Consider the following 21790-nt stretch of genomic DNA (forward strand, 5'->3'; position numbering starts at 1 on the left):
CTGAAAAAGGACTTTTTGTTGTCCTTGATGCCTGAAGCTAGTTGGAGTTCAGTTGCAGCCTTGGCTTTCCTGGTTTGGTCCCTGCAGGACCGGACCAGCGCGGAGGCATGGAGCCCTGGGCAGGCTCTGGCAGCTGGTGACTGTGCCTCCAGGAGCCCAGCATAGTGGGCACAGAGCGTCGGGGTGCAGGGGGGGCCAAGGTGGGTGGAGCCCGCTGAGCTGAGCCACAGCGGCTGCTAGGATGAGGGGCACCCTGTGCCTGGCTGTGCTGCTTCTCTGGGGTGAGGCGGGCAGGATGGGGGCACGAACAGAATTGTAACTGAAAAGGGGGCTCAGCTCAAGAACTTTGAAAATGGCTGATCTAAAGATAGGCATTTTATATCCATATTCAGATACCCAAAACGTGTTTTGATTTTCAAAGATGCCAAATGCCTACAGTTTAGCTCTTTTGACAGTTCTGGCTACTTATCTAGGTGCCTTGCTTTGGGCACTGAAATGTTAACATTCCGATCAGTATTCTCATTAAGGGTGATTATTTTTAGTGAACTGTAATTAGGTATCTTCTATTCCTTTGTCTGTTGCATACTACATGCATCTCTGTGTTCTTATTTTTTTGTTTTAAATGATGTATTTGGCAAACATCTTTCTTAAAACTTCTCCATCAAAGAAAACTTGCAAGAATTGAGAAAAAGACATTTTTCATTTAGGCAAATGTAACTTATATTTGTGGCTCACTGCAACTAAAACCATTCAAAGGTGTCTACAACTTACAGTGCCTTCCACCAATCCAAACAGTTCATTCAACACATGCCCTCAACTTCCTACTCAGTTTCCCTCCCAAACATTGAGTACATAAAATAACAATGATCTCAAGAAGAACTCTTAAAACTCTTACTGTTTGCTTTTCCTCTCCGAAAGGCAGCAACATTGAATTATGGTTTATTATTCACAACACAGTTGTATCTAACAATTTATTAATGTGCGGTGGCCCTGTTGAACAAACGTGTCACAAGAAATAGTTCTTGCCCCAGAAGCTTGCAGTCTCAGAGTTTACAATCAATATTCATTAACAAGCTTTTCAGCTGAAAGACTGCTTTTCTCCCTCTAGTAATTTTTCTTTGTTGTTCATGCAGGACCTTATCAGAAAATCCCTCCCCCCCAAAAAAAAGCAAATGTTCACCTTTCTCTTGCCAAGCAGCAAAAGATGGAGATTCTGGACAAGGAGAGAATGTCTACTGGGTGACCAGGCAGCAGTGTTGTAATTGGTCTTCTTTAACACCTTCAGTCACGTTTGGGGCAAACTTTTTTATATTATATTTATGCATTCTCAATCTGGATGCGTAGGAGACCTAGCAAGGACAGAAAAACAACAGAAAAGGACCCAGAGAGTACAGAAATATGGGAAAGCAATAAAATAAGAAAAATGCAAGCTAGCACATTTTGTAAAGAATAAACTAATACTAACTAGGAAGAAGAAAACAGAATGCAAGAAAGAGAACAAGGAACAGTAAATTAAACACAAGTTTCTTAGCTTGGAGTGCACTCATGTCAGTTTGGTGGTTTGTCCATCTTCTGTTCAGGGCTCTGGTGAGTATTCCAGGTGTGTCAACAGCTGAGAAATACAGAAAAAAAGAGCATTTGCCAAGAAAAGCAGAAGAAGAGCTGCTAATAAGTATCAGTTTAGGAACTATAGCTAAGGGCCAAGTCAGTAAGGGGGGTAAGAACTAAAGTAAATGGCTAGAGGCTTACACAAGCTAAGGGAGAAGCATTTCTCCCTTACTGAAAAAAAAATGTGTTTGCATTTCTGCATCTTCTCTCTCATCACAGGGGTGGGACAGGGAACTTTCCATAGTCAGATGGATGAAGCACCAAGTCTATTTCGGACACTATATAATAAACAGACATCAATACATTACCAATAAAAAGTTTTAATTGCATCTTCTAGGTGTGCATGTCTTGCATTACAGATGATATCCCTGTAACATTCATTTATCAATAGCTTATCTCAGCCCATTTTTGCCTTCTCCACTCACTGAGACGCATCTAAAATGCAGAGGATAAAATGTTCTGTGCAGATTTTTCTATTTCTCTGGTAAAAGGACCAACAGAATGTTGTGTATTGAACAACTGAAAAAATAATAAGAAATAAGCTGAAAAGAATGGGAAGACATAAAAATGGCAAAAGCTGTAATATTTAGTAATGAGAAGTTAGGGGGAAAAGCTTTAATTTGCACATGACAAAAAGCCAGAATGACATTGACAGAATACACTGGAGGAGGGTGCAGCAAATGAAATGGTAGAACATTCTTTGCCTGAGACTTGTAAATCAGACTGAATACAGTACTGGAGAAAAAAGGTATTGTGCATGGGGGGATGAAGTGCATGATTAAAGGTTTCCAGGTCAAGTGCATGACTTACACAAAAATTGGGAAAGCAAGATTAGAAACTTTAATATAGATTTTTGACTAGCAGTGATTCTTAGTGCTTAGAGAGTGTTTAAATGGCGATTAATTTCCTTTGAATAAAACATACAGTACTGGAAGAGTTAAGGCAAATGCAGTGCAGGTTACCACAGTACTGTAGAATGAATTTCTCTTGATTTGGGTCTCCAGTCTGTGCTCAGTATCAGACAATCCCAGAATCACACCTTCTACCCCAAAAGCTTGGCCCTTCCCTTCCGCTGAAGAGGCAGGCTGCACTCTTTCCACAGGTTGAGAACGCACTGCAAGTTTCACAGTTTGTACTTCCGACACCATTTGTCCTAAATTTTCTTCGAGGCAGCTAAGCTGCTGCTGTAAGCTTTCCAGGCATGAACTGACTTGTTTAGAGTAGTTTAGCTGTTCTTTTAAAGAAGCTAAGAGAGAATTTATTTGTAATGATGCAGTAGTGACTTCTTTAACTTCCAAAGCACTCTCTTCAGTTCCCTCTGATGTCCCCACTCCAGTCTGCAACACGTTTCTCAGGTCTACGATGAGGTCACTGAGGTCCTTTTGCTGTAAATAGTGGCTGGAGGCCTGTTCTTTGATGGCTTCCTGTAGGCTTATTGGCCCCTTTTGGGCTTCAAGGACTAAAGTTTTTAATTCTTGCAGCCTTACCCTGTTTATATAGGTGGAACCAAGGACACCAATAACGGCCCCCAATACAGAACCAATAATGGACCAGTTCTTTGTTCGTTCTGTTCTCGTTCGCTCTTTTTCATGGCTTTCTCTCACAGCTGCAGAGAAGAGAGAGAATTTTTCCCGCTCAGATTCTTCCGCGCTTAAATAGGCAGCTCGATACCTCTTCTCTTCCTGCAAAAAAAACAGTGAATTGAAGAGGTGATGTGTAATTATAAGAGCACATTGAAGGCTATACCTACAAATTAAACACTTGGCTAAGATTATAATTTCCGCCCCCCCTCCATGTACAGAATTATAGTGGAATTTAATACCCCTCAGCTGTACTGCTGCATTAGTTCTGTCTTAGAAACCTCTCCTAGACTCAGGTTTTTCCTCAGTTCATTTGGGTTAAAGCAATTTAAAAATGTCACACTTCATTCAAAATTAACAACTGGAAGCTCTAACCAAGTTTCAAACTCTAAACTCCACAAGCCTTATGCATGCAGAAGGCCTCTCTTTCCTGACACATTCCATTCTGTTTGTAGGACAAGGATGTTCCAACATCCCTTTTCTTGAAACATAACCTTTGATTGCCTCCATCTCTTCAGAAACTGGTTCATCACCCTCTTTCCTTTCCCTTCTAAATTTATTAAATAGGAACACAGAAAACAGGACTGCAAGGGACCTCTGAGGTCACCGACTCTAGTTCCCATGTCACATAATACCTTTCATAAACTGATCAAGACCCATCTTGAAACTAGTAGCTTGGAACTAGTAGACTTCACTACTCCTATAGTAAACACACAATTTACAGCTGTTGTCTTCCTCTCCTCCAACCCCATCACTGTGTAGAAGCTGTTCTCGTGGAACTCTCACCACCTACTCCTTGGTAAAGCTCAGAGCCTGTATTCCTTCGTCTTCCTCCTTGATAGCTCCTGTTTTTGTCACTGTTGATCACACCCTTCTTCCTGAAAATCTTACTCTTTCTTGGCTTTCATGAGTCTCTTCCCAGTTTTTCTGCATCAGCATCATCTGATCACATCAAAACACAGCTGACAATGTCTTGCCACTACAGGGACAGGAAGCAGTTGTCAAAGCATGGCCAAGAGATCCACAGAAGAGGACCATGTTCCCCACTACAGCAGAACATCAAACCCACTTCATAGTCCACAGCAGTCAGGCTGTGGGTTGAAGTTCCCTCCTGACCCCAAATATGATGATCAGCATGACCCCAGAGGAGGCAGACTCTCCAGCCAGGAACTTCTAGGTTTGCCAAGTCCCACTGCTAGTCTCACCAGTCAAAATCCCCACCCTTGGCTGTAGCTAGACAATTAATGCTTCTAAGGCAGATAAAAAAGCCCATGACACCCATAGCAACAGGGGGAGCGGGGGGGGGGGTGTTGAAGAGGGACCTTCTTGGACCCCTGTAACAACAAGCGAAGTCCAGAAGCATGCAATAACCAAATACCCTCCAGTCTGCGCTGCAGCATGTCTTCTCTTCCAGGTTGGCTGATCTCATACGGTGAGCTTTAAACTAGCCTCGCCAGGGGAGGGGGCCGCAGGAAGACGAGGAGACGCCATCCGAGCAAGACAGGTGACAAAGGCAAGGAGTGCTAAGGTAAGGAACGGGGGTCCAGACAGTCCTCCTAAACGGGGGATGGCGCACACAGTCTTGCAAGGCCTTAAATGCCTATATACCAATGCTTGCAGTATGGGGAATAAACAGGAGGAACCCACCCCCAGAATATCTAGTTCAAACCCAGATGTCATAGGGCTAACAGAAACGTGGTGGGATTCGTCCCACGACTGGGCAGTTAGCATTAGGGGCTATAGGCTTTACAGGCAGGATAGAGAAAGAAGGAAAGGTGGGGGTGTGGCACTCTATGTAAAGGAGCACTACACATCCTCTGCCAGCAGAATGGGGTCAGAGGAAGGGCAGGTTGAAGTGCTCTGAGTTAAGATTCGAGGGGGCCGTGGGGAGAGCGATTTGACGGTGGGGGTCTACTACAGACCCCCCAACCAAGGGGAGGAGCTGGACCAGGAATTTTCAGGCCAGCTTGCAGTGGCACTTAAGGCAAGGGATGTAGTTGTCATGGGTGATTTTAATTACCCGGACATCTGCTGGGAGGAACAGTCAGCCAGGACGGACCGTTCCAGGAGGCTCCTAGCTGAGATACAGGACCTCCACTTAATCCAGGAGGTGCACGGTCCCACCAGAAGAAAGGCCCTGTTGGACCTGTTAAATCCACTCCTCCTTTTTACTGCAAGGCCTAGATGACGTTAGCCAATGTTAACATGACTGGGAAACAGTGTCAATACAGTTAACACACCAAAGCTGTACATGCCCATATGGATCTGGTATGAGTGATCATCTCCCTTCCCCCCCACCTTTTGGATCCTGTGTGTTGCTATACTGTGAGCTCTTTGGACAAGGAACTGTCAGCCTTCTGGTTTGTTCAGGACCTAGCCAAAATGAAACCTTATCCTGACTATGTCCCCTTGGGTAATGCCCTTACATTAAAAATCGATGCTTAAGATTTCGAAGTCAAGTTGTCAGAAGTTAAGAAATGTCAGAACTTTTGTTTGGGCTCATTTGTGCTTATCACCGTACTTACAGGATTCTCAGTCTACTCTTTTTTGTAAGACAGACAAGGTTCAGTGAATGAAGGATACTTTTCAATATTCCTTTTTTGATTCACAATATTTTCTCTGCTGGATATACATTTTGTTCATGGACTCTGCCATGTCACTTAGAGTCTTTTATTACAGTGCCTCAAATCTTCTTTGAATAACACCACCTAGTTCTTATATAGCACTTGTCACTATTGAATTTCAGAGCACTTTACACAGGTGGATCAAATCATTCCCAAGTTACAGATGAGAAGACTGAGGAAAAACAATTTTCCTAAGATAACCCAGTGGGTCAGGTCAATGGCAAAGCTAGAACAGGTTCCCTGAGCATCTAACATCAACTTGCTAAAAAACATTGGATAAATCCCTTGCTGTTATAAAAAGAGCATTTGTCTATCTGTAAAACAGGAGTTAAAAGAGATGTAAACTAGTTTGAGTGATCAGCCTAGTATGTCAAAGGAATTTTGGGGTAGATAGGAATGGAGCTTGGTTCTCTGGAGCTGCAATTCTTTAGACACAGATCTTCCTTTCTTCCCACAGCCCCCTGCCTTATTCATGACACACCTCCAAATTCAGCAGCAAATGAAACAGGGGCATTTCCTACACATTCCTGATTCATTCACTCACCAAGTGCTGTCCAGTTGGGAGCACAGACTGAAGATGATGTCATATAAAAACCCTGTATGTGATCACATAAGTCTCATAATGCACTTGGGGGCCCAATAACACTGAACTCAAGAACATCCTAACTTTTGAGTGATTGACCTTGTTTATAAACAGATGTCCTTATTCCCTAATGCCATTCGCCCTGTTCACAGTGAAGTAAGAATCCTGTGGAAAATTGGCATGCAGACTGTTTATCCTGCCAGACAGGTTTAAGGCAGTTGACTTAAGCTGTTACAGAAAACTCTAATTATGGTATTCCCTAACTTGTGCATGACTTTACCAGCTACCTAACTTTGGTTGACAGAAAATACAGAGAACTATTAATATCCTTCCACCTCTAAATATGCTCTAATAATCATCCCATCTTCTCAACAGAAATAATCTCTATATAAATATAAGCAGAATTCACTTCTACACTTGAGTATGCTTCAGTTTCCCCACCTGATTCCAGTACTCCCACCATTTCCATGGAACTATCCTTACTCAAGCAAGGGAACTGATTGTTTCCTCACTAAAAATCAAGGACTTCCTCTCCATTTAGTTGCGGCACTCCTCTGATGCTTTCATTACAGTGAATGAACCATACATTTTTTTCAACACCAATGTTTTCTTATAGTTTCATAGTTTCATAGTAGCTAGAGTCGGAAGGGACCTAGGTAGATCATCTAGTCCGACCCCCTGCCTTAGCAGGAAAGAGCACCGGGGTCAGATGACCCCGGCAAGGTGCTCATCTAACTTCCTTTTAAAAATCCCCAGGCTAGGAGCCTGCACCACTTCCCCTGGAAGCTGGTTCCAGGCCCTAGCCACCCTGACTGTGAAGTAGCGCCTCCTAATATCTAATCTAAACTTACCCTCCGCCAGTTTGTGACCGTTATTCCTGGTCACTCCTGGCAGCGCACGGGGGAACAGGGACTCCCCCAATACCTGCTGATCCCCCCTGACCAGTTTGTAGCAGGCCACAAGGTCCCCCCTTAGCCTTCTCTTGTGGAGGCTAAACAGGTTCAGGTCCCGTAGCCTATCCTCATAAGGCCTGCCCTGCTGACCCCTGATCATACGAGTGGCCCTCCTCTGAACTCTTTCCATGTTGTCCACGTCCCTCTTGAAGTGTGGCGCCCAGAACTGGACGCAGTACTCCAGCTGCGGCCTGACCAGTGCCGCATAGAGGGGGAGGATCACCTCCCTGGACCTGCTCGAGATGCATCTGTGGATGCATGATAGGGTACGATTGGCCTTCTTGACTGCCTCCCCACACTGCCGGCCCATGTTCATCGTGGAGTCAATGACGACTCCAAGATCCTTTTCCGTCTCCGTGCTGGCAAGAGGAGAGTTCCCCAACCTGTAAGTGTGGTGCCGGTTCTTCCTCCCCATGTGCAACACCTTGCACTTGTCAGTGTTAAACCCCATCCTATTCTCATCCGCCCACCGTTGCAACCTGTCAAGGTCAGCTTGTAGCCTATTGCACCCTTCTAGTGCACCCACATCCCCCCACATCTTAGTGTCATCAGCAAACTTGAACAGGGTGCTTTCTACCCCCTCATCCAAGTCACTGATGAAGATGTTGAACAGTGCAGGCCCGAGGACCGAGCCCTGCGGAACCCCACTGCCCACATCCTTCCAGGTCGAGAAGAACCCATCCACTACCACCCTCTGGGTGCGGCCCTCCAACCAGCTGGCGACCCATTTGACCGTGTGGGCATCGACACCACAGTCTCTCAGCTTTTTGATGAGGACAGGGTGAGAGACAGTGTCGAAAGCCTTCCGGAAGTCCAAAAAGACTACATCCACAGTAGGTGCTGACATCCTAAGGATGCTGCTGTTCTTCTTTTCTCCCCCCGCACCATTTCCCTGTACTTCTCCTTATGTGCCAGGCAAGCACAGAGCATCTTAACTCATCTCAGAGACTGAGCAAAACAGGGGCCAGTAAGCCTGCTTCTTCTTCAAACTCTGATCCTTTCATATGTGTCAAACCCCCAACCCAAATCTCTCTTGCATACTATGCCTTGCCTCTCATCTCCTCTGGATACTTTCTTTGTCTCCTCTGCCAATAATTCCTTATCCCAGCAGCCAGAAAAGAGCTCTCAATCTACCTCCCACAGATATGGGAGGAGGGTACATTGCTAAAAATTACAGTGATAATGATAATGATATTTCCAACCCTCATAATACAAATATCTTATAACTTGCCACTGACCTTTGGCAGAACTAGTATCACAAGAACATACATAGTTGTAAAGATACTGTTAGCACAGGTAAAGCAAGCCTGTGTATTTAGCCTTAACTAGTTTTATAAAACTGAGCAAAAGGATGAAAAAGCATTATCAGTAAATGAGAGGTCAACTTCAACTCTCATCTCTTACAGAGTTGGTTAGGAGAAAGGGGTCTATCAGTACAGCTGCATGGCTAGAACATGTCTTTCAAAAAGGAGCATTCCATATCCAGGGCTGAGAAAACATGTATTTGAAACTTCACCTGAGAAGTTTACCATTAATTTTCTGATTATGTTACATTTTTATTTTCCTAGTTGCAAACACAAACTCTCACAGTGGACTTGCCTTACTCTGTCTTTTTTCTGCAGTCATATAATTGTCTTATAGTCCTGCTATTGTGGAATGTGGGAAACTTTGAAGAGTGTTTTCATTTAAAAAGATCCAGCTTTACATCCCCTCTGAAATCCCATATTATCATATGATTACATAAAAAAATAAGAAAGAGAACATGAACACTGTGCAGCAAGCACTCAAGTCAGGAAATATCAGTTAAAATCCTTTGCACAACATGAACTCTGCCCCCTTGTGCATTTATATTAGAATTCAGTTCTAACGATATGGCCGCAACAATATATTTCACCACAACAATCCAAACATTTTTTCCTGTTTAAATACTCATGCTGTGTGATACTAGACCACTATTTGTTCTATACCACAATAGGGCACAGTCCTCTAGACACTATAACAATACAAAGAATATACTTCTCTGGATTTAGACTTATTATAATAGATTTTTTTTCTATTATAACTTCAGTAATTTTTATTGGTATCCCTTTAGTGTGTGTCCTTTCATCAGCTTTCTGTTAAAGCAGTAGTTTAATTATGAAGTATATTTAGTTGCATGGATGTGAGGTGACAAGTAGCATGCTCTCTCCCCTAGATCTATACCAAAATGAAGCTCCACTTCACATTCAGGCAGCTACATTTACTAGACAGTTAAACTACCTCTTCTCCTAAACAGCTGTGCTGCTCATGAAGGAATACATTTAAAAGCATGGTTGAGCTCCACTGATATCAAAGAAGTGTAGGCACGAGTCTTAACTTTTTTCCTCTGCTGGAGCTATTGCACAAATATCCCTTGATCTTGAACTACATATACCCTTCTAGGGGACAGTTTGATACACCTTCAGGCAAGCCACAGGAAAGAGCAAAAGAACATCTCCTATAGGTCTAATAAGCTCTGCAGCAGTAGAGCTCCTCAGTACATTAGATTAGGATGTTTTCATCACAACTGCCATTCTACTTGACAAAATCTAGGACTTTCTGTGGATTGCAATCCTTAAAGGAGGCATTTATATCTTCAGAGATCCACTGATACAGAGCTCAATGCAATACTGGGGCTTTCACAATCACCAAAGGTGCACACTCGATGCTTTGGCTGAGGATGCACACGTAGATAATTAAGGCCCTGATTCTACACGCTGGCAGTGTATAGGGGTACCGTGCCCCTTCATGCAAGCAAGCTCTGACCCCCAATTTAATTAGCTGCTTGCATGTGTCTAGTTAGTGTTTTCCAGCATAAGTCCAGTTACCTGAATGACAAGGCGACAAAGCCATTTTAAAGCACACCCTAACAGTTCTGCTGAAACAAACAAAAAAAAGGTTCCTCAAGTTCAGTTGTCTGATTCTCCCTTTTACGACCCTGCTGCTTTGGCTATGCATATAGTTCCTATAGTCACTAGAATTTTTCACCTTAAGGTTCAAAGACAAAAACAAACACTTGATACCTTAGTCTGAAACGTAAAAATCTCAGAGTTATGAGCAACTGAAAATGGAGGCAATAATGCAAGTATGTATTAAGGTATGACCACTGCTAAGGTAATCTAACATGTAAGAATTGAATTCACTTTTGCATTATGCATGTGCAGGAAAAAAGAAAAAAAAGACTAATCTTTTACCTGGGAAAAGTACTGCACTGTTTTACACCTTGCTTAAAGCAAAAATGCATTGCGTTTAAACTTCCCCCAAACTGACTTTAGAATAGATACCGAGCATGGGAATTGAGTTTTATTTTAAAATCCAGTACAATGAGAATACCAGCATTTACCATTAAGCAACTGCTTGCACTGGTGTCAACCAATATAAATGTTAATTCCTCCCACTCTATGCAGCTGCTGATAACTTCCTTAAACAAATTTCAACTTTGTAAGAATGTTCTATGTTTGATCCCAGTCAAGCAAAATCCAGCCTTTTTTTCTGAGTTTATACATATATTTACGAAAACACAACCACTGCTTTCTTCACATGTTCTGACTGGAACTTTTCTCCGTGTGTAGTTTTATACTTTTGTAATCATAGAAAGTTAGGGTTGGAAGGGACTTCAGGAGGTCACATCTAGTCCAACCCCCTCCTCAAAGCAGACCAGCCTCAACTACATCATCCCAGCCAAGGCTTTATCTAATCTGGTCTTAAACACCTCCAAGGATGAAGACTCCAAAACCTCTCTGGGGAGCCTATTCCAGTGTTTTACTACCCTCCTAGTCAGAGAGCTTTTCCTAATATCTAACCTCAACTTTCTTTGCTGCAACTTGAACTTATCCCATCATCTGCCCCCACTGAGAAAAGTCCAGCTCCATCCTTTTTGGAACCACCCTGCAGGGGGTTGAAATTAACACCCCCCCCCAATCTTCTCTTTTCCAGACTCATTAAGCCCATTTTCTTCTGCCTCTTCTCACTAGTCATGTGCCCCAGCTCCCCAACCATCTTCACTCCCCTCCTCTGGACTCTGTCTAGCTTTCTTTTTGTAGTGGGGAGCCCAGAACTGGACACAGAACTCTAGATGTTGCCTCCCCAGTGCTAAATAGAAGGAGAGAATCACTTCCCTTAACCTGCTGGCAACACTCCTACTAACTTAGATTAATTTTAGCAAATTTTGTGCATCTCAATGAAATTGAAAACATAAGGAGACTTGGAAGGGTTACTTTTTTAAGACAAGTAGCTTTAAAGCACTGCAAAGTTTTCACATGTGTAACAAAATTTCCCGTTAGATGCTTGTGCTTGATCACTGCCTTAAACATGCATTTCAGCAGAGTCTAACAGGTAGAGAACCCCTTCATAACTTTAATATAGCAGTACCCTATTTCAAAACCTAATTTACTTATTACAGTGCTTACCTCCTTGCATAGGGGCCAGGCAGGAATGAGCAAACTCTTACCTCCTCACACCCCGTGGCACCCTTAAAAGGATCTCATAGAACGCACCAAAAGAGTGCTACCCACCCCATCTGAGAATCACTGGTCTCAACTTTAAAAATCATAATAAAGTTTCCAAAGGTTAAAAAAAAGCCCAAGAGGAAATGGCAGTGGCTGCAGGGGTGTTGTTACTGCCCACAAAAAGGTCACATTTCTTCTCAAGTTCAAGTCTTACTTCTAACTAGTTCTTTTACTCAGCACTTATCCAGCTGCTTATAAATGCAGAGCCAGATTATCTACCTTACTGCTCAAAAAGAGGCAGCAAACTGTTTGCTGTTATTTGTCTTGACATACCCATGTAAAAAGTGAGTCCCCAGATGGCAAATAGATGATGCAATTACATATACCTTCCCCTGTTATCCTCTTTCAGGGTTTGCTGGGACAGGCAGAGCAGGGAAGTGACTGAGCAGCACTGTGTCTTCACAGCACAGCTAGCAGATGATTCATCAGGAATTACTGCTGGTTCACACAAGCAACAACAACAGCAGCCCCTAAACTAGCACCATCGCTATGACAGAGAATCTGGAAGCCACAGCCACCTCCTGACAGACTGCCTTCTCTTAGTATGGTGTACTTAGCCTTTGCTGAGCACAGAGTGTGTTTGTCCCTCCCTCCCAGTAGCCCTCTTGCATAATGCAAAATGGATGTTCTCTTACTGGCACTTATTTGTTGATTTAAGGACTTGGTGTAGTAAAAACCCGACCTTTCAACATGGGTACTAAGTAACCATCAATTTTGTGCATGATTGCATTCATTGGCTGACCTGAAGAAGGTGGGTAGGGAGAAAGGTGGGTCAGAACCCTAACCTATAGAACAGGGGTAGACAACCCACCCCCCCAACCCCTGTCTGGGTGCCAGAGCATGGCACACAAAGGCATTTTGCTTGGCATGTGTGAGGCTTGGGCCGCATGGTGGGGAAGGGGCCAGGGCTCTGCTGCCCTCACCCAACAAGGATCGGGCCCCTTGCAGCTCCCCAGCCATCTGACCCCTGGCATGCTAAGATCCTACAAGTCGAGGTTGTGGGTGTTTTTGGCACTCTGCCCAAAAACGTTGCCAACTCCTGCTATAAAATCATGCTAAACAGTACATGTACAGACTCCACAACCACGATATATAAAAGCCATTGCACAAGACTCAGAAATTGCAGTGTCAGATATGCTCTGGGACGATCAAGATACCAAGAGGTTAAATTCCTTGCTTAATGTGCACGGAAGTCTACTGGACTACGTAGGCTTGAAAACATGCTGTCAAACTCAGGATACATCTCTCTCAGCCTTGTCCCCTATTTGTACGCTTTACATAACAGTTAGACCTTAGTATTTACATAGACAGAGGCAACAACTCTGAGTCTATGCCACCAAGACAGTCATGTTGAGAGAGTCATGTTTGTCAAAGGGTCTCAAATGACACACACTTCACCCACCCATTACAACCCCTACCTTTAATCATTTTTGTGGTGACATAAGTAGAAGAAGTCCTCTCATATCATCATTTGTAAAGGTTTGCTTCAGCTCCACCTTTTGACAACCTCACGCACACAGGGTAGGTAGTCATTTGTGAGTTTGTGCACTCTTTTGTAAGGTGAGTTTTGCCACCAGACAGGGGAAAGCAGGAAGACTTATCATGATTACTCTGTTGGGAAAGGACTCAGTCCTAGGTGCAGAGAAAGATGAAGGTGGCCTTCCACCTAATACTAGCCTGGTTAGCAAATCAGCTACTCAAACTAACCTCTGTCTTTAAAAACATATTTGATTCTAGGTTTGCGTGCTGAATCCCAGATTCACACGTCATACTCTTGCCCCTACTTCCACCTCTGTAGGCAAGTCAGGCGTTTCCTTCTCCAATGGCTGTACTAACTTAACAACCCTAAGCTATAAGATCCAACTCTCTGCTGCAGAGCAGACCAAAATCATCCTAGACATAGCTTCAATGAAGTTAATGGCATTAGAAATAAACTTAGTCCACTGTACTTCCAAAACTCAAAAAGAATGCAGTGGGATTAGAAAAGGCACAGAGAAGGGCAACAAGGATGATCAGGGATATGGAGCAGCTGTCATACCAGAAGAGACCAAAAAGGCTAGAACTCGTCAGCTTAGAAAGAAGATAGCTGAGGGGGATGTGATAACTGCCTATTAGATCATGAAGGGCACTGATTAAGTTAATAGGGAAGTTTAATTACCAAAGTCCCACAAGACAAGAACAGGGACCACCTACTGAAAATGAAAGGAGACAGAGCTAAAAATAAACAGAGAGAAGTGTGTTCTTTATGAATCATATAATAAATTTATAGAACTCGCTACAGAGGGTTGTAGCAGCAGGTATAAAACTAAGTGCAAAAAAAGACAAATCCACGGAGGATTAAAGTTATTAAACAGAAAAGTCATGCATGTGCCTTTGATGTCCCTGAACCAATGATGGTAGATGCCAGGAATGGATCACTCTAGCCATGCCCTGTCCATATATTCTCCCTCTAAAGCAGGGATGGGGAACGTCTGGCCCACAGGCTGGATGCGGTTGGCTGGGGACTCCATTTCCCCACCACCCCTGCCTGCGTGGCTTGTGCTGGTCTCCGTGGAGACCACAGCCTTAGCCACACTGGCAGTATGTGCAGCAGAGCAGTGCAGGGGGCTGCTGGGATCTTGCAGTGGAGGAAGCTTGCTCCAGAGCCAGGGCAGAGCCACGATCTGTAGCTTGCTCACTCTGTGCATAGGCATGCATGCAGGGGATCATGGCTCTGCCCTGGCTCCTTGCAGCAGTGACAGCCTGTCTGGAGCCACGATCCCCTGCATGCATACCCCTGCCTGGAGCATGCAGGCCCCAGACTGCACCTTTGCCCTGACTCCGGAGCAAGCTGCCCCTGCCACAAGATCTCAGCAGCTCTGGAGCAGCCCCCTGCACTGCTCTGCCACCCACTCTGCCCGCATGGCTGAGGCTGGGGTCTCCATGGAGACCGGCACAAGCCACATGGGCACGGGCAGCTGGGAAATGGAGTCCCCGGTTCAGAGGTTCCCCGTCCCTGCTCTAAAGCATCTACGACTGCCACCATAGACAGATCTGACCTAGTATGACACTTCTGGCCTTCACTGAAACCTAGCTGCAAAATAACCAGTAAAAGCAAGAGACATGGATTTTCCCCATACTAACCCAAAGTCCCCAAGCATCAATCCTGGTATCTTCCTTACCTGCAGCAATCTGTGTTCCAGGGTAGCCAGTTCTAAGTACTGAATGTCTTCCCGAGAGACTCGATCTAAACGGTCCCGAACCTCCTTAAGTTTGATTTGCTGGGCTTCAACGTTCTCACGTGCCTCTCGTACAATTCCTCGTGCTACCATGAACACCTTTTCAGCCTGAAGAGGAAAAACCCACAAACTCATTAGCACTGACATGAACCAATTATCTAGCTTTACCTAATTTCCTGAGGAGTAGATATATTGTTGCTTCTTTTCTGACCCCTAGTTGGCGAGTCCAATATTTACAATATTACTTTGTTTTAAAGCTACAATCTATGCTTTAGACAAGGGACAAACTGAAATTTGTTGGCAGGACGCATGCTCTGCCTGCAGCGGACCTCACAGTCCCATTGTCAGCCTTATGCTGTGGGAGGGGAAGGTATTGGTGTGACTGAAATTCCTGGTCCATATCACTGCAGAATCCCATGGCCAGCAGCAATGAGGAATGCTAAATTCAGTTGGTGGCTGCACTGACATCTCCCCACATAGCAGCAGGAAGCTGACAAGGGGACCAAGGCATATGACCTCCACAAGCAGTCAACTCCTGCTCCCAACCCCACTCCGTGAGAAACCCTGCCTATCTGGATGCTGCACACTGGCCATGGTGACACAGCCCAGGGAAAGACAGTAGGCAGGATGACCCATCTCCATGAGCTGTATCCAGCCCACAGGCCATATGTTTGACAGCTCAACAGGACAACCTATGTCTTTATTTACAGGTTTCTATATTATTCTCTGAGTATTAACAATGCCAAGCAATTACCTCGGTTACTTTTCCCTGAGCCCCTCGAACTTCATTAAGACCAACAAACTCTTCATATCTGTCCCACCAACTTTTGACTGTTGTGGAGAGTCTTTGGAGAGAGTTTCTTCCCATTACTTTCCCAACTTCTGTTAGCCGATGAGAGAGATTCACCACCATTTCCACTGGAGTCTTAGTCTCAGGCCTCTTTGATGCTGGAGCGCAGAAAGTCCTCACTACATGTAAATTCATTCTATGGCTCCCCAGTATAAAAGAATGGTGATACGGCGTGCCATAGCGCACTGAGGCTATGGTACCATTGTACCTCATTGGACCACACCTTGAATCCAGTCACTGCAAAGAACCAACAGGAAAGGAAGATGTTTCCCTCTTAAACTTATAGGCACATAAACTTGTGCATGCATTGGTTTAAAAGCAAAAGTTTCAAATTAACAATGACACAACCACTTGTTACTTATCTATACTATGCTTGGAAACTTTCCAGGGGACTCGCCTGAAGGGTTTACAGATGACGGTTCTACCACGCATGTTTGCCTTCCTGACATTTGTCAGTACTCTTATCGTGTCTCCTGATTACTAATTTTGTCAATAAGCCTTGAGACTAGCCCAAAAATCAGTGCTTGTAGTGATGGTCACAATGTAGCATAGCACACAAGCACAGAATGATTAACACATGGATTTACCTACAGATGTTTGCTATATTTCCATACTTGAGCATAGCACCTTTACTTTGTTGCTACTGACCCTGAGAAAGAAAGGGGAGAGTAAGAGGGAACATGACCCTGTCCTCTAGAAATTAAGTGCTGATGTGGGGGAAAACACATGCAGAATGGGTAGATGTAAAACCATGCAAGTGCAAAACTTGGGACCCTGCAACTTCTTCTGATGAGATCATTTGGAAAAATTAAATCTGCAGATCAATCACCAAGATCATGAAGAGTCCCAACAGTGAATCTGCAATCAAGGTTGCCTATTAACAGTTTGAAAATGTTTACTGGTAACAATTCCTGCACTTTTTAAAATGTCCTGTCATGACTTTTCTCTGTAATTGCAGTTTGGTTTTGTCTTCCAGTTTGGTACATGCCAGTCTCCCATTGCCCCATGCAGACTTGCCCCCTGAAGTCCTTGTGCCTCAACAAACCCAATGGCTGCATGCTCCCTCCAGAGGTGTACCAGTTGCAGAGCTGTCTGGGTCTTTTAAATTAATAATAGATAGCATCAGCTGTGTTGTAAAGAACAGTTTTAGCTGAGAAACAAGGTGCTTCAGCGGTTACACCCGTGTTCTCCACCAGTGTGGCGGCACCCGGGGGGCTGCTGGCGCCTTGCAGGGGCGCAGTGGCACAGGCGATGCCACAGCCCTTTGCAGCCCAGCCCCACCTGCTCGTCCCGGAGTCGGAGGCAGCCGGGCGCACCGCGCCTCCCCTTTCCACGAGCGGCGTGTCGGAGCAAGGGCCGGGCTGGAACTGCCCTCAGCCCTGCCTAGCGGCGGGGCGGGTGCAGGGCGCCTGCCCCGAGCTTACAGCGAGGCGGGGGCGACCGAGAGCCGCGCTCCGACTGCAGCCAACCGGCTGGGCCGAGCCCTCCGACAAGGATCCGAAACCGCCACGCCGTCAACCCAGGCTTCCCCCGCGCCAGCCGCTCACCCGGCCCGCTAGGTCCGCGCGCCCGGAAACAAGGACGGAAACGGCCCGGCGCCGCCGGAAATGACGAGTGAGAAAGCCGCTGCGGTTCCCGCGACGACGGGATTGTACTTCCGGGGCAGTGGCTAGCGCGGGCGGCGCCATGTCGGGCAGAGGAGGTAGGGGCGGCCCATGAGCGGAGCCTGGGGGAGGGGGCGCGGGCCCCAGGGGCTCGGGCCCAGCCTTGGCCTCATGGTCTCGTTTCCCCCCCGGCGCAGGCGGCAAGAAGAAGCCTCTGAAACAGCCGAGGAAGCAGTCGAAGGACTTGGATGAGGTGGGGCCGGGGCCGGGGCCGGGGCCGGGGGGGCGGGGGGTGGTGGTGCCGGGGCGGTAGCGGGCGCTGCTGCCTTCGTGTCCCACGCGGCCTGTGGCTGCCGGCCGGGCCAGCGCTGCGGGCCGGCGGCAGCGGACGGCGCGCTCTGTCCCGCAGGCGGACGTGGCGTTCAAGCAGAAGCAGAAGGAGGAGCAGAAGAAGCTGGAAGAGATGAAAGCAAAAGCTGCATCCAAAGGCCCCCTGGGTAAGTGGCTTTGGGGACCTGCCTTGGCCAGGCAGAGACCAGGTGCGCCCACGGGCCCTGATCTGCGAGTGGCCGCCCTCGGGACCCCGTGGCGTGTTCAGTGTGTGCAAGAAAGGACGACTGACAAAAGGAGACGAGTCAGACACAACTGACTAGAGGCTTGCTGCTCACTTCATCTGTGCTAGTTGTTTGAACCTGTGTCTTGAGCTGAGGAAATTTTCAAAGCTAAAATGATGCTCCTCAAAACAGTTTTCTACGCTCAGCTAGGTCAGCAGATGCAGTCCCCTCTGTCTGGACAACCAAAAACTCATTTTTTCTAGTAGGCATGTCCCCAAATGATTTCACTGCTTCCATCTTTCACCCACACCTTCTCCCCAAATCCTAAGCAGAGAACAAGCCTGGAAGCCCAATAGATTGGTCTTTGTCCTCCTAGAGGGCAAATGACTTTAAAAAGTGAAGGAATCTGTCATCAGAAGTAGAATCAGGTTGTTTAGTCCTGTTGATGACACTAGGTGCGTAACTGATGTAATAGGATTTTATTTTACATACTGAGTTTTGTGAGTGGAAAAAAAACCTAGTGTTGATGAAATATAACATGCAAAATAGTTCACCTTCATAGTGAGGAGCAAATGTAGCAGAAACAAAGCAGTGGTAGAGGTGAAAACTTCCAAGTGGAGATCCACGTGAAAGAAATAACTGGAAGGTGGTGGGGAGTTGACCTTTTGCAGGACTAAATCTGTGTACAAGCTTTGGCAGCTGTGGCTTCTTTTGACAGGTACTGGCGGAATAAAGAAGTCTGGCAAAAAGTAGTTAAGAGATGGTCAGCCTGCAGAAACAACTTCATTGCTAATGGTGGTGGTGTCATGCACTGAATCTGCAGATATAGGGAGTCAGAAAATTCACAACTCCAGCACCTTGTACATCTTGTTCAGTCACAATAAATTGTTTTTGTTAAGATGTGTTCTCTCTTTCTGTTATCCAGAGCACCTTGACTTTCAGGTGGTGTTACGGGATCATGCCGTGTGATATTGCATATTGCCCTTTGTTACATGGATTGCTATGATGTGAAGTGTTTTAGTTCATTAGTGTACATCTCTAATGGAAGTTTCCTCAGGGCCCTTCATTCCCACCATTCCCAAATCTGCAGTCCCTGGTGTTTCTAAGGACCGGGTGGAGGAGGGGAGCAAGGTAGCATGTTATCCAGGAATACTTTTGTCTTGCATGAAGTCTAATAAATGGGGTCATGTGTTTGCATAAACAATACACTCAGGAGCTTTTATGGAGAGAGGTGCATACCACCCCATTTTACAGATGGAAAAGCCAGAAGCAGCAGTGATAATTTTTCCTGTTCACGGATCGTTAGCAAGTGCTGTCTATGATAGAAACATTGTGGAACAGGCAGCAGCTTCGCTGCTTCACCTTGTTTACTATTCTGTTTTACAACGCTTACTACTATGGCAGTGCCTAAGTGCTACACAGTTATATTTCACAACAAGTATATAAAAAGCAGCCAGAAACTAATCCAGAATTGCTTCCATTCAGTCACCAACATGTTCTTTTTTTTATATTTCAAGCTGTAATTGCCCTCCCTTTAAGTGGTAGTCGGTGTGGTGCTTGAAAGAAGTCTCAATATTTAGCTTTGTTCTTAATAGTGTAACTTAGTAATATGTACTTTCTAAAGACAGGATTGAACTTGGAAGATATTAGACTGCTCACATGAGCAGCTGCAGTTTTTGGACAAGTTTTTGTGTTAGCTTCCCCCTCTGCCTTACCTGCACAGCTGCCATGTGTGATCCATTAAAATTGGCCAGTCTGGGTTTCCCAGACTGCCCAGCTACACACAAAATTCCAGGACTTCTTTGTTATCTACCATGTTTACAGCCTATTCATCTACTTGCAAGAGATGGATGCTGTTGTTGGTATAAGGCTTGTGCTTGAAGATGCTTCTGGATATAATTGCTCTTCCTGTTGGATCAAGCCCATAGTTTCTGTAACTTAAAAATGGTTTAGCATGCAGAGGCATGTTGCAACAGTGCTCTGGATTCACCTGAGTGGTACTCCATTAATGCTAGCTGCTCTATGTAAAGCAATGGGAAGAGTATTACTGGCTGACAGCACTAAGATACTCGGAATGCTTCATGTCCCAACTGTTTCTGTTAAGGACACAACATTAAGGCAGAAGTTGAGTGAGACTTTGTCCCCTGGAAAGGCCTTACTCAGAGGTGAAACACTGCCTCATAAATCCTTTCCCTGTCTTTCAGGAGGGAGCACTCTCTGATTCATGCATAGTATTCTCTAGAAACATGCTCCCTTGAATCCCTGCAATGCTCTCCCCAAGGAAACCATAGAATGCATCCTACTAAGAACACTCTTCTGACTGAAGGACTGTTGGCTTAGAGTTACTTGGAGTCATGTCATCATCTTGATTAACTCATGGCAGAACCAAATTATCAAAAATTAACTAAGTACTTTTATCAACTCTTAACATTAAATAGGAGAGGAGGGGTTGTGCTTCAGCTGCTGGCACACTCCTGGAGAATTGTCCCTCTGCCACATTTGGACCACCTTCTCCCGTGTCTTTGTATGCTGCTGGGTGGGAATGGATTTCTTGTGGCTCAGAAGCCTGTCAGTTTTGGGGAGACAGGTGCAGAACAACAGTGTGCAGAAATTGCTGGGGGTATTGGTGGCAATACTGGCTTGTGCACCAGGATTTCCATGTGGGTTTCGCAGTAGGTATGATGCAGATAGTTGCCACCACAGTTGTGCTCACCCAGGACTTGGTCTTTGCTGCCCAGCACTTATCCTCTGCTGGGGAATTTACTCATTCCCTTACCCTGAAAGCCCTGGCTGTGGAACCCTGTGCTCAGCTCAGAGCCTTCAGAATGCCTAGTGCTGTTGCCCCAGCACTACACCTGCACTTCCCTGCCATGGTCCAACCCATCCATAGAGACCAGCAGTAGTCATGGCTGTTGCTCTTCTTGTGGTGTGGGCTTGGGCAGGGCGGATTCTCAGATGCAGGCTGCAGACCTAGCAAAAGCCTCACTTACAAATGGTAGATGTGTAACCTGATGTACACTGAAGAAGTTTAATCTATGAGCAACAGGCTTGCATTTTGGCCATAAACAATAGCCTGGAAAAGTTGTATAACAATCTGTTGAGCGGCCACAAATATTAGGACCGTTCTGGTACAAACAAGGGCACCTGGGAGATGCCCGGTAGCCATTCAGCGGCGGGGGTGGGAGACAGCAGCAGGGCCGCATGGGCTTGAGACTGAAGATGCTGCGGCCCGCGGCGCTGGTGCTTCTCAGACGCGTGCGAGATCCCAGCTCTGCTCCGCCTGCTACCCGCTTTGCGAGCCGGCGGCTGGGCCCTGGACCGCGACGCAGGACAGGGGCCGCTGACTCTTGGGGCTGACGCTTCACAGCTTCGCCGCCAGCCTCAAGACCGAAACACCGGGAGGCGGCCCCGCCCCAGGATCGCAGCGAGACCAATCAGGTCGCAGGCCGGGACAGACTTTACCGTCCCGGCGGCCAATCACGATACGACTGGGGGCGTGGCTTGAAGGAGCTAACGCAACGGCCAGCAGCCAATCAAGGCGAAAAAGTGACGACAACCCTGGCATCGCCCACAGGGAGGCAATCGTGGCGCCCTCACCCTGCACCCGCAGCCCCCGGTTCACCTCTCTTGTCCTCGCAGAATAGGTCAATCCCGACCGCGACTCGCTGGGTGACCCGAGGACCCCAGGCT

At 45.9% G+C, this 21790-nt stretch overlaps 1 protein-coding gene and 1 long non-coding RNA gene across 8 annotated transcripts in view; one reads left to right on the top strand and one right to left on the bottom strand.

Moving 5' to 3' along the window:
• Positions 1-18998, top strand: part of LOC149856014 (uncharacterized) — a 37582-nt gene extending 18584 nt beyond the window's left edge. For 4 of the 5 annotated variants that reach the window (XR_016438458.1, XR_016438460.1, XR_016438459.1 and 1 more), the window contains 5 exons: positions 4603-4716; positions 16763-17644; positions 17744-17799; positions 17956-18043; positions 18819-18998. This is a non-coding gene — a long non-coding RNA (uncharacterized LOC149856014). Of the gene's footprint in view, positions 1-4350; positions 4366-4602; positions 4717-16762; positions 17645-17743; positions 17800-17955; positions 18044-18818 lie in introns of those variants that run through there. The other variant, XR_016438462.1, reaches the window with a different exon arrangement.
• Positions 1909-17575, bottom strand: CCDC51 (coiled-coil domain containing 51). 3 transcript variants are annotated; one of them, XM_090021693.1, is made up of 4 exons: positions 17490-17575; positions 15847-16179; positions 15036-15200; positions 1909-3290 (listed from the first exon to the last, which is right to left on the bottom strand). In XM_090021693.1, exons 2-4 carry the CDS (start codon positions 16153-16155, stop codon positions 2508-2510), a joined length of 1257 nt encoding a protein of 418 aa, XP_089877819.1. In that variant the 5' UTR covers positions 16156-16179; positions 17490-17575; the 3' UTR covers positions 1909-2507. The 3 variants fall into 3 exon arrangements, with proteins under 3 accessions (XP_089877819.1, XP_089877817.1, XP_089877816.1); XM_090021691.1 differs by having other exon boundaries at positions 17367-17506; XM_090021690.1 differs by lacking the exon at positions 17490-17575 and adding an exon at positions 17224-17361.
• Positions 18999-21790: the final 2792 nt, after the last annotated feature.

This window comes from Crocodylus siamensis, chromosome 11 (assembly GCF_052110815.1).
Source record: "Crocodylus siamensis isolate JL-2025a chromosome 11, ASM5211081v1, whole genome shotgun sequence".
Lineage (NCBI taxonomy): Eukaryota > Metazoa > Chordata > Crocodylia > Crocodylidae > Crocodylus > Crocodylus siamensis.